This window comes from Ahaetulla prasina, chromosome 2 (genome assembly GCF_028640845.1).
Source record: "Ahaetulla prasina isolate Xishuangbanna chromosome 2, ASM2864084v1, whole genome shotgun sequence".
NCBI lineage: Eukaryota > Metazoa > Chordata > Lepidosauria > Squamata > Colubridae > Ahaetulla > Ahaetulla prasina.
In genome coordinates, this window is record NC_080540.1 from 485,969 (window position 1) to 498,047 (window position 12,079).

Sequence of the window (12,079 nt, forward strand, 5' to 3'; positions counted from 1 at the left end):
TGGCCTTCGCGTGCACTTTAAGGTGTTGGTTATGACCTTTAAATCGCCTCCATGGCTTAGGACCTGGGTACTTACGGGACCGCCTGCTGTTACCACATGCCTCCCACCGACCTGCACGCTCCCATAGAGAGGACTTCTCCGGGTGCCGTCGCCAAACAATGTCGGCTGGCGGCCCCAGGGAAGGGCCTTCTGTGGGGCTCCCACCTCTGGAACGAGCTTCCCCCGGGTTTACGCCAAATACCCGACCTTCGGACATTTCGTCGCGAACTCAAGACTCATCTTTTTATCCGCGCGGGGCTGGCTTAAATTGGGATTTTAATTGTTTAAATTTATTAATTTTAAACGGGGTTTTTTAGTATGGTAAATTTTAATCATTGGGCTAATTTAAAATAAGTTTTTTAAATCGTATTTTAAACTTGTATATTGTATTGTCGGTTTTATTATGCCTGTACACCGCCCTGAGTCCTTCGGGAGAAGGGCGGTATAAAAATCAAATAAAATAAATAAATAAATAAATAAATAAATAAAAACCAAGTCACGTCAGTCACTTCTTTTTCTTCAGCGTCATTCAGCAGGCACAAGAGACAGATCGCCCAGGGTGCTCCGTTGTGAGGCTGAGCGTCAGGATTTGAGAAGGGCAGCTGTAAGTATTGAATTAAAAAATAAAAATTGACAGAAATCTCCATTTTTCCAGATTGTGGCTTCCCTGCTTGTGTTCCATCTTCCACACTTAAGACCGAAGTTCTCAACAACCCCAAGACACAAGCTGTGTTTCCCAGAGAGCCTCCTGGTTCTTCTCTTCTGACTGATCTGCTGTTTCTGACAGGATTTGGACCCTTTTGAGGCCTCCTCCAATCTCTGCCCAGCCTTCAGGGCGGCTGTTCTTGAGGGAAGTGAGTTCAAATCCTCCAAAGATTTTTCTCCATCTCCACACAGAAAAGAGAGTAAGATGGAGAAAGTGCTGCCTCTGGAAACTTTGAAGCTTTTCTCTGCCAGGGAGCCATGGAGAGGGGCCTTTCCCCCTACTCCCAAGCCCATCATTCCCTTCCTCTCCCTTCCCCTCAGACGCGCTCCTCTTTCCCGCTCTTTCTGGCATGCTGGCACTTTGCCCCTAATCCACCAGGGGGCGCCCTCTGCTAAGAGACGGTAACGTCACGCGCTTCCCCATTGGTCCACTGGAGGGTGAAGGTCACAGCCGCCTTTCCAGAGGAGACTAGGAAGGAAATGACATCACGAACGCTTGCCGCTCTAGGACGCCGCACTCGCTCTGCTTAACCCCTGGGGCTCCGCAAGAGGCGAAGAGGCTGCGGGAGAGTCTGGCGGGGGGAGATCCAGACGTTCTCCCGGTGAGTTGGGGGCTCTTCCCGGGCAAAGGGAGGCGGAGGAGGGAGAGACCCGCGCCCGGCCCTCCTCCGGCTTCAACCCCGGGTCCCATGCTCCCCAGCCGCCCTCTCCATGCGAAGAGCCCGAGGGGGGGGAGGGGAGGGTCGGCCTTGGGAAGCCCCAGCAGGAGAGGAGAGAAGCCGGGCGAGGAGGAGGCAGGATTCGCACCAGGCTCCCCGAGGGCCCCATCCTGTCTCCGGAGGGGGAGAGAAGCGGGACGGCCTCTCCAGCTGCCTCCTTCCTGGCCCTGCGCTGGGATGAGCCGCTCGGGGCTCCAGGCAGGTTGGGTGAAGGTTGTTCAGTGGCTGAATTCTACTTTCTAATTCTATTTATTTTATTTTTTCTTCCCATCTCAGATACAAAAACTTGGAGCCATTTGGAGTTGCTCTGCAGGAGAGAGAAAGGATGGAGACACAACCTTTGGGAAAGGAGGGAGCCGGAAAAGGCCCTTCAGCTGCTCAGCCTGGGAAGGGGGGGAAGCTCTGGACAAGAACTGGGCAGAAGATCCTGGAGGAGGAAACCATCCTCCCTTCAGAAGTTCAGCCCTGGAGCTTCATCCAATATCGGGAGGCTGAGGGTCCCCGAGGACTTTGCAACCGACTCCATGACTTTTGCAGGCGATGGCTGAGACCAGAAAAGCACACCAAAGCCCAGATGCTGGACCTGGTGGTTCTGCAGCAGCTCCTGGCTCTCCTGCCCCCAGAGATGGAGAGCTGGGTGCGGGAATGTGAAGCAGAGACCAGCTCCCAGGCGGTGGCCCTGGCTGAAGGCTTCCTCCTGAGCCAGGTGGAAGAGCAGAAGGAGCAGGTGGAGTCTCACTCAATCACACTGATGGCTATTGGGGGCATTTAGTTTGTATTCTGAATATAAGAATCCACTTTATGTCGTGTGATGTACATTAATTCTGCTTCTTTTTTCCTTCCTCCTATTGGAAGTGCTGCACTGTGGAGATCAGAGATCTTGAAGGAAAGAAGAAACCATCAAACTCCCCTCAGGAGCTATTTTTCAGGAGGATCCCTTGGGAGGATCAAAGTCAGGAGGATCAAAGTCAGGATTATCTTCAGATAATCGCCCAGGGACCCTCTTTAGGTGAGCCTCCTCCTCCTGGGGAAGGGGGAGATTGAGGTCCACCTGAAGGGGCCTGCTGAGGAATTGGTGCTTTTTTTGAAAGATAAAATTGCTCGACTTTGTTTCTAGTTGGATACTGGCGTAGTTCCTTGTCCAGTCAAAGCCCCTGAGGCAGGTTCTTGCTGTTTTATCTGGGAACGGTTTGACCCTGTTGCTCCTGAGGAAGTAGACAGGATCCTAGGGAGGATGCATGCAAGCACCTGTGTTTTAGACCCATGTCCCTCCTGGCTTGTGAAAGCTTCCTGGGAGGTGACGGGTGGATGTTGGTGGTCATTAATGCTTCCCTACAGGAGGGGGCAGTGCACCAGCACTTAAAGAAGACTCTGGTCCACCCTCTTCTTAACAAGCCATCGCTGGATTCCACCCTGTTGAATAATTTCCAACCTGTCTCCAATCTTCCCTTTTTGGGGAAGGTTGTTGAGAAGGTGGTTGTGCAGCAGCTCCAGAGGTGGTTTTTATTTTACCATAAGTTTACCATAACTTTGTATCTGTTGTGTGCTCGTGTATTGTTGTGGCTGAATTAGTCATTGACAGGTAGGACTCCTACCAGTCAAGATTCAGGCCTGAATTTGGGACAGAATCGGCATTGGTTGTGTTTTTGTATGATCTCTGGCGAGAGCGGAATGCAAGTAGCGCATCCATCCTTGCTCTACTTGACCTCTCGGCGGCTTTAGATACCATCGACCATGGCATTCTCTTGCGGCGGCTTCGGGGGATGGGAGTGGGAGGTCTTGTGTATTCTGGCCCACTTCCTTCCTCTGCAGCCGCTCTCAGTCAGTGTTGATAGGAGGGGAGAGATTCAGCCCTTGTCCACTGCTTTGCGGGGTTCCGCAGGGCTTGGTATTCTCTCCGCTCCTCTTCAATATTTATATGAAACTGCTTTGTAAGATCATCTGCCAGCATGGACTGAGATATCTTGCTGTATGTCTCGGCTCATGGTGGGTTAAATGATGCCGTGTCCTCCCTGTTGCAGTGCCTGGAGGCTGTTAGGGGCTGGATGGGGAGCAACGGGTTGAAACTAAACCCTGGCAAGACTGAGTGGCTCTGGGTTTGGGGTTCGTTGGCCAAGGGAGAATTGCCACCTCTGGTCTTGGATGGGGTGGCACTACCCAAACAGATGCTGTGTGTAATTGGGTTTTCTCCTAGGCTGATGACTACTGCTTGAAAAGCAGGTGGCGGTCGTGTCCAGGAGGGCCTTTGCACAACTACGTGATGGGCACCAGTTACACCCCTTCCTGGGCCGACAATCCCTACTCACAGTCACTCATGCCCTAGTCACTTCCATTCTTGATTATTGCAACACGCTCTATGGAAGCTCAAGTTGGTGCAAAATGCAGCGGCCCGCATGGTTTTATGCAGACCCCGGTGTGCACAAGTATCTCCTGTAGGAGCTGCATTGGCTGCCAATTTGCTTCCGGGTGCAATTCAAGGTGCTGGTTGTCATCTTTAAAGCCCTTCATGGCTTGGGACCAGGTTATCTGAGGGACCATCTCTTACTGGTTACATCTGCCCAACCAATCAGAGTGTGGAGGCAGGAAATATTGTGGGTCCCATCTCCTAAGAAGACACACCTGGTGAGACCCAGAAGAAGGGCCTTCTCTGTGGTGGCTCCCTCTCTGGAACATTATCCCCCGCAGAGATTAGAATGGCTCCACTCTAGCGCTCTTCTGGAAGGCGTTAAAGACCTGGTTCTGCCAGCGGGCCTGGGGAACCCAGAGCGAGATGGAGCCCATTAAATGGCTTCTGTGTGGTGCTGTCGCCAGTGCAGGGGGTGGGAGTGATTTTATTATTTTAATATATTATATAATTCTCCTTTTATTAATTTTATTATTTTAATATGGGTTTTATATTTTGTAAGCCGCCTTGAGTCGCCATGTGCAAATAGGCGGCATTTAAATTGTCTAAAATAAATAAAATAAATTTGTTATTTATTTTGAAATTATTTATTCCTTACAGAGAAACAAAGAATGAAATTTTCTGATTTTTATGGTGGCGATCGAACAGCGGTTGAACCCCTAAATCAAGTAAGAAAGGGAAAAGTTATTAGATTTGTATTCTCCCTGCAGGAAGTGAAGTGGGTGTGCAGAGTGCTCTCTCCTTCTATTTTCCCCCTAGTTTGGATTGTATTATTTTTGTGTCCTTCCACAACATGGACAGCAGAATAGCAGGTTGAAGTTGCTGTCAGTCAACACAGCTTCCTCTGGTTATCTTGTTCTGCTAGGTGCTCCTCCAACTTTGCCTTTACAAGAATCACTTCTTTTAAAGTTCTTCAACAATTAGGAATAAACGTTTTACAGTGGCAGGAACTGCTGGACCACCTTTCTTTTTGTAATTAATTCAACCTCATAAAGTAAAGATTAACAGTTGGAAGGGACCTTGTAGGTCATCTAGTCCAACCACCCTACACCATTTCTGACAATTGGCAGTCTAGTCTCTTCTTGAAAGCTCCCAGTGATGAAGCTCCCACAACTTCTGAAGGAAACTTCTGTTCCATTGGTTGATTGCTCTCACTTTCAAAAAATGTCTCCTTATTTTCAGGTTGAACCTCTCCTTGTTCAGTTTCCATCCATTATTCCTTGTTTGGCCTTCAGGTGCTTTGGAAACTAGCTTGACCACCTCCTGTCTGTGGCAGCTCCTCAAATATTGGGACGCTGCTATTGTGTCTCCCCTGGTCCTTCTCTTCACTAGAGTAGCCATGCCCAGTTTCTGCAACCGTTCATCATATGTTCTAGCCTCCAGTCCCCTCATTATCTTGGTTGCTCTTCTCTGCTCTCTTTCTAGAGTCTCAAGATCTTTTTTACATCATGGCAACCAATACTGGATGCAAAGTTCCTAAGTGTGGCCTTACCAAGGCATTATAAAGTGGTACTAACACCTCATGTGATCTTGATTCTATCCCTCTCTTGATCCCTCTCTATGATTCTGTTGGGTGTTTTTTGGCAACTGTAGCACACTGCTGGCTCATGTTTAAGCGATTGTCCACTAGGACTCCAAGATTCCTGTTTCACTTACTACTTTTGAGCCAGGTATCACCTATTCATTGCCAGTGGATTTGGTTTTTCTTTCCTAAATGTAGCACATTACATTTCTCAGCATTGAATTTCATTTTGTCAGAAGGTGCCAATTTGTCAATTCTTCTGTATCTTGAGCCTATCTCCTGGAGTGTTGGTATTCCTGTCAATTTAGTCTTGTCTGCAAATTTGATGAGTTTCCCTTTTATCCCCTTGTCTAAATCATTGATGAAGATTAACATATCTTGCGAATCCTCCTGTTCTCTTCTTTTTTCCGTGTTCAGGAGAGTCTGGTGTCCTTTGAGGAGGTGGCTGTGTATTTCTCTGAGGAGGAATGGTGTCAGCTGGATCCTGACCAAAAAGCGCTGCATTTGGAAGTCATGCTTGAAAACCTTCGGAACGTGGTCTCTCTGGGTAAGAGTTTTTAGTCCCCAATCAGAGAGTTCAAGGAGACAGATTAGTGATTTTTAATAAAAACTAACTATAGTAAGATATCATCTCCCGGAAAGGAAAAGGGAAGGATCTGGCCTTCTGGTACCCCAAGGAAATTAAGAGTCAGTGTCTCTTTGCTTAGATGCTTTTGGGCCATTCCTTATCTGTATTTTTCCATTTTTATTTGAACTTAACTGTGGAGGCTGAGAAGAATGGGATGTTCTTTTATGTGTTGTCTGCAGATCATATGTTATTTGTCCTTTGAAACCTCCCCAAATTGTGTGAGAGCAGAACTTTCACGCTCAGGCCATGGAGGAGGATTCTCCCAATCCAGTTCAAGAATAAAGGCCTCATGAAGTGTGCCTCAGAGTGTCGTAGGAAAGGTGATCCCTCAGTTACGACAGTTCATTAAGTGACCATTCCAAGTTACAACCTAACTGTCTCCCAAGTACTTAAGACTCAGTCCTGAAATTACAAATCTTACAGCACCACGGCCATCATTCACACTTACAAATGACAGCACAGGCGTTGCAACAACAATCACCCTACCTGTACCCCCACCCCACCCTGCTGAGATTTACTTTACGAGGATGGAGCGAGCTGTCGGTTCCTTTGCCTGCTTGGGTGCATACAGAGGCCTAAAGTAGTGAGAGATACAGAAGATCAATAGTGGGAAATCTGGCACTAGTGATCTCACATGAACTCACACTACACTGTTTTAGGCCTCTGTTCTCTGCTAACCAAGGCCTGCACAAGCTCCAGGGCAAAATGCTTTCGAAACAAAGGGAAGGCCTCTTTGTTTTGAAACACTTTTGCCCTGGATCTCGTGCAGTCCTCAGTTTGTAGGGAACATAGGATTAAAGTACTGCAGTGAGAGATCTTGCAAGATCATTAGTGTGAGATCTTGCACTTCTCATCTTGTGTGATCTCACTTTAAAGTAGTTTAGGCCTCCGTTCTCTGCAAACGGAAGCCTGTACCAGATCCGGCCAAAATGCCCTTGCCAGCCGATGAGTACTTTGGGGCAGCAAAATAGTCATTCTTGAAGCCTCCCAATCTTTCCAGTCTCAGTGCAAAGACGTTTACAAGCCAATGGGAGGCTTCAAGCAAGGGACTTCGCTCCAAAGTCTCATCGCTGGGATCAAGGAACGAGCCGAGTGGGAGTCCTGCCTGCCAGACAGACGCCATGGAGCAGCTGCTCCAAGGTACACCAGGGAGGAAAGAGCTTATTTCAAAATTGTTTCAGTTTTCTCAGGTCTCTGCTGAAATTAACCCACCCCAATAAGTTTTCTCCTTATTCCTCCTTGGATGTTTCCCCTGATTATTCCTTAACTCAAAATAGACTTTGATTGAGGTTTGCACATATATAGATGGTTGTAAAGAAAGAGATGTTTTGTAGATATTTTCAAAGCTTTCAGGACTCATGAATATAGAAATCGTTCTGTCTATATCACACCACTGTAAGCATGCAAACATAAAATAAAAATTCAGAAGGAATTTCACTTGATTTTGTATGGTTTGATCTTTTTCTCTAACCTTGTTATCATTTTCATTTCTCTTTTGCTTTGAAGGTAATAATGGTCAGGAGAATCAAGATTGCTGTGAACTGTTCCAAGTGATAAATGCTAAAGATGGAATGGGAAAATTTGGAATTCAAATGGAATTAAAAACCCATGATAGAAATAATTCAAATGATTGGAATCAGGAAAGCTCATCTTCCACCGATGCTCCGATGCAAGACTTTCTTGCCCAACAGGAAAAAATAAGGAAAAAATATATTGGGAAAAGTTTGAAGCCAATCAAAGGTAAATTACAAATAAAAGAAAACAAAGGAGAAGATTGTATAAGACAAAGTTACAATGGGACATTCATTCCTTCTCTTGGAAATAAGTTCCTTACATCTCGAAAAGTGATTGACGCGAAAGAGAAGTCTTACAAATGTTTGGAATGTGGAAAATGTTTTAGAACAAGCAGGCAACTGACTTCCCATGAAAGGATTCAAACTGAGGAGAAGCTATACAAATGCAGAGAGTCTGGTAACAGGTTCAGAAGTTGTAGTAATCTTATTTCCCATAAAAAGATCCACACAGGGGAGAAGCCGTACAAATGCATGGAATGTGGAAAGACCTTTGCTCAAAGAGGTAATCTTATTTCCCATAAGAGGATCCACACAGGGGAGAAGCCGTACAAATGCATGGAGTGTGGAAAGACCTTTGCTCAAAGAGGTAATCTTATTTCCCATAAGAGGATCCACACAGGGGAGAAGCCGTATAAATGCATGGAGTGTGGAAAGACCTTTGCTCAAGGAAGTCATCTTATTCGTCATAAAACGATCCACACAGGGGAGAAGCCGTACAAATGCATGGAGTGTGGAGGGACCTTTGCTGAAAGAGGTAATCTTATTCGGCATATGAGGATCCACACAGGGGAGAAGCCGTACAAATGCATGGAGTGTGGGAAAATGTTTTCGCATAGCAGTGGACTCAGTAACCACAATAAGCTCCACACAAGAGAAAAGTACTATAAATGCATGGAGTGTGGAAAGGCCTTTGTTCACAGCAGTGGACTTACTAATCACAAAAGGTTCCATACAGGGGAAAAGCCGTATAAATGCATGGAATGTGGAAAGACCTTTGCTCAAAGAAGGGATCTTATTCGCCATAAGAGGATCCACACAGGGGAGAAGCCGTATAAATGTATGGAGTGTGGAAAGACCTTTGCTTATAGTAATGTACTCACTATTCACAAAAAGATCCACACAGGGGAAAAGCCATTTAAATGCATGGAGTGTGGAAGGACCTTTGTTCAAAGAGGTCATCTTATTCGCCATAAGGTGATCCACACAGGGGAGAAGCCATATAAATGCATGGAGTGTGGAAAGACCTTTGCTCAAAGAGATCATCTTATTCGCCATATGAGGATCCACACAGGGGAGAAGCCGTATAAATGTGTGGAGTGTGGGAAAACGTTTACACATAGCAGTGGACTCAATAACCACAATAAGCTCCACACAAGAGAAAAGTCCTATAAATGCATGGAGTGTGGAAAGACCTTTCCTCAAAGAGGTCATCTTATTTCCCATAAGAGGATCCACACAGGGGAGAAGCCGTATAAATGCATGGAGTGTGGAAAGACCTTTGCTTTTAGTAACGTACTTACTATCCACAAAATGATCCACAGAGGGAAAAAACCATTTAAATGCATGGAATGTGGAAAGACCTTTCCTCAAAGATGTCATCTTATTTCCCATAAGAGGATCCACACAGGGGAAAAACCATTTAAATGCATGGAGTGTGGAAAGACCTTTGCTCAAAGAGGTCATCTTATTCGTCATAAGATGATCCACACAGGGGAAAAGCTGTATAAATGCATGGAGTGTGGGAAGACATTTAGACGTAGCAGTGGACTCAGTAACCACAAAATGATCCACATGGGAAAAGCCATTTAAATGCATGGAGTATGGAAAGACCTTTGCTTATAGTAATGTATTTACTATCCACAGAATGATCCACATGGGAAAAACCATTTAAATGCATGGAGTGTGGAAAGATGTTTGCTCAAAGAGGTCACCTTACTTCCCATAAGAAGATACACACAGGGGAGAAGCCGTCTAAATGCATGGAGTGTGGGAAAACGTTTACGCATAGCAGTGGACTCAGTAACCATAATAAGCTCTACATAAGAGAAAAGTCCTATAAATGCATGGAGTGTGGAAAGACCTTTCCTCATAACGGTCATCTTATTTCCCATAAGATGATCCACACAGGGGAGAAGCCATAGAAATGCATGGAATGTGGAAAGAGCTTTCCTCAGAAAGTTAATCTTCCTTCTCATAAATGGATCCATGCTAATGAGAAACTATATAGGAATAGTAATTCCACTTAGACGTATATACCACTCCACAATGCTTTACAACACTCTCTGAGCAGCATATGGTCTCCAGCAATCTGGGTCCTCATTTTACCGACCTCAGAAGGCTGAAAGGCTGAATCAACCATCAGTATCTGAATCAAACTCCTGGGTGTGGGCAATTAGCCTGTAGTTCTCTATTCTAGCCACAGCCCCACCATGTCTATAGCTTTTTATGTATATGCATATTGTGGCTTTCTGATCCAAATGAGACAAGGTTGAATCCAACAAAATGAAATTTAAAATTACAAAGATGTTGAGACTTTGGAAAAAGTGCCGAGAAGAGCAGTAGGCTGATTAAAGTCCTGGAGACTAAAACATATGAAAAACGATTGCAGGATTTTGGTTTGGCTAGTCTAGAGAAAAGAAGGATTGGGAGTGACATGATAGCAATATTACAGTACTTGGGAGGCTGCCACAAAGAAGTGGGGGTCAACTTATTTTCCAAAACACCAGAGGGCAGGACAAAAAACAATGCATTCAAAATAATTGAGAGAAGCAATTTTGAATTAGCAAGAATCTTCCTTACAGTAAAGACATTTAACCAGTGGAACAGCTTTCCTTCAGACATTGTGGTTCCTTCACGTTTTTAAGAGGAGACTGGATAAGTCACGTGTCTGAAATAGATCCTGTAGGACTATCAATAAATCTTGAAATGGTCTAGACTGTATAGAGGTAGATTGCAATACTTAGTACATTGGAGAGGGTACCCTTTGTCTGAAGCTCCTTTTTTTAAAAAATTTGCATTTATATCCTGCCCTTCTCCGAAGACTCAGGACGGCTTACAATGTGTTAAGCAATAGTCTTCATCCATTTGTATATTATATACAAAGTCAACTTTATTGCCCCCAACAATCTGGGTCCTCATTTTACCTACCTTATAAAGGATGGAAGGCTGAGTCAACCTTGGGCCTGGTGGGACTTGAACTTGAAAGTAATTGCAAGCAGTTGTATTAATAACAGACAGACTTAGTCTGCTGAGCCACCAGAGGCCCTTGGGTTAAAAGTTGGAATGTTAAGGCAGATAGACTGATAAAGCAATTCCATGTTAAATTTCCTGATAAGCCAAAGGGGCCCCCTGGGGGAGGGAGAAGTGGTTAGTAGTTAGGGATGCCCTATGCACGGTCACTCACGCTCTCGTGACGTCTCGCCTGGATTACTGCAATGCTCTCTACATGGGGCTCCCCTTGAAGGGCATCCGGAGGCTGCAGTTAGTCCAGAATGCGGCTGCGCGGGTGATAGCTGGAGCCCCTCGTGGCTCCCGTATAACACCCATCCTGCGCAGACTGCACTGGCTACCTGTGGCTTTCCGGGTGCGCTTCAAGGTTTTGGTGACCACCTTTAAAGCGCTCCATGGCATTGGGCCGGGTTACTTACGGGACCGCCTACTGCTATCGAATATCTCTCACCGACCCGTGCGCTCTCACAGAGAGGGTCTCCTCAGGGTGCCGTCAGCGCGGCAATGTCGTCTGGCGGCCCAGGAAGGGCCTTCTGTGGGGACCCTCTGGAATGAACTACCCCCCGGACTTCGTCAGCTTTCGGACCTCCGGACCTTCCGCCGCGGGCTTAAAACACATTTATTTAATTGTGCAGGACTGAGCTAGATTTTAAATTACTGGTTTTAAATTGGGTTTTATTCTATTTTTAATTCTAAATTAACGGGCTTCTTAGAATAAGTTTTTTAACTGTTTTTTATAGTGTATTTATGTGTTTTTAAATGCCTGTACACCGCCCTGAGTCCTTCGGGAGATAGGGCGGTATATAAATTTGATCAATAAAATAAATAAATAAATAAAATAAATAGTAAGTTGAATTTTAACTACTATGTTATTCTCTTTCCAGGATATGCTTTTCTGTCCGGGGTGGGGATGGGGGTCCGGGGTGGCCTTTCAGATCTGGAAGCCATTTCTTATTCTTTTTTATATATATTTTTTATTTTTTTAGACAGACATACATAAAAACATCTTCAATACAAATACAATCAGCCTGTCGGTTGGTTAATTACAGGTCTTTTGTGCAATTTCACCATATTCATAACGTGTAATTTATCTAATTTTGTGTTTTACCAGTCTAAAATATGTCCACATATTTTAGTCAATTAATCGTTTGTTTAACTATAGGTATTTCTTCCCCTCACTTCGTATAAAATGTTCTGAATTTTATGTTAATTGTATTAGATCATTCATTTCATCATCTTGAATCAAACCAATAATATTAC

General features: G+C 45.1%; 1 protein-coding gene across 1 annotated transcript; it reads left to right on the top strand.

The window, feature by feature from the left end:
- The first annotated feature begins 922 nt into the window (after positions 1-922).
- Positions 923-11,317, top strand: LOC131192673 (zinc finger protein 665-like). Its single transcript, XM_058172046.1, has 6 exons — positions 923-1,346; positions 1,740-2,190; positions 2,319-2,472; positions 4,468-4,535; positions 5,807-5,936; positions 7,524-11,317. The coding sequence occupies exons 2-6, from the start codon at positions 1,789-1,791 to the stop codon at positions 9,398-9,400; spliced, it is 2,631 nt and encodes an 876-aa protein (XP_058028029.1). The 5' UTR covers positions 923-1,346; positions 1,740-1,788; the 3' UTR covers positions 9,401-11,317.
- Positions 11,318-12,079: the final 762 nt, after the last annotated feature.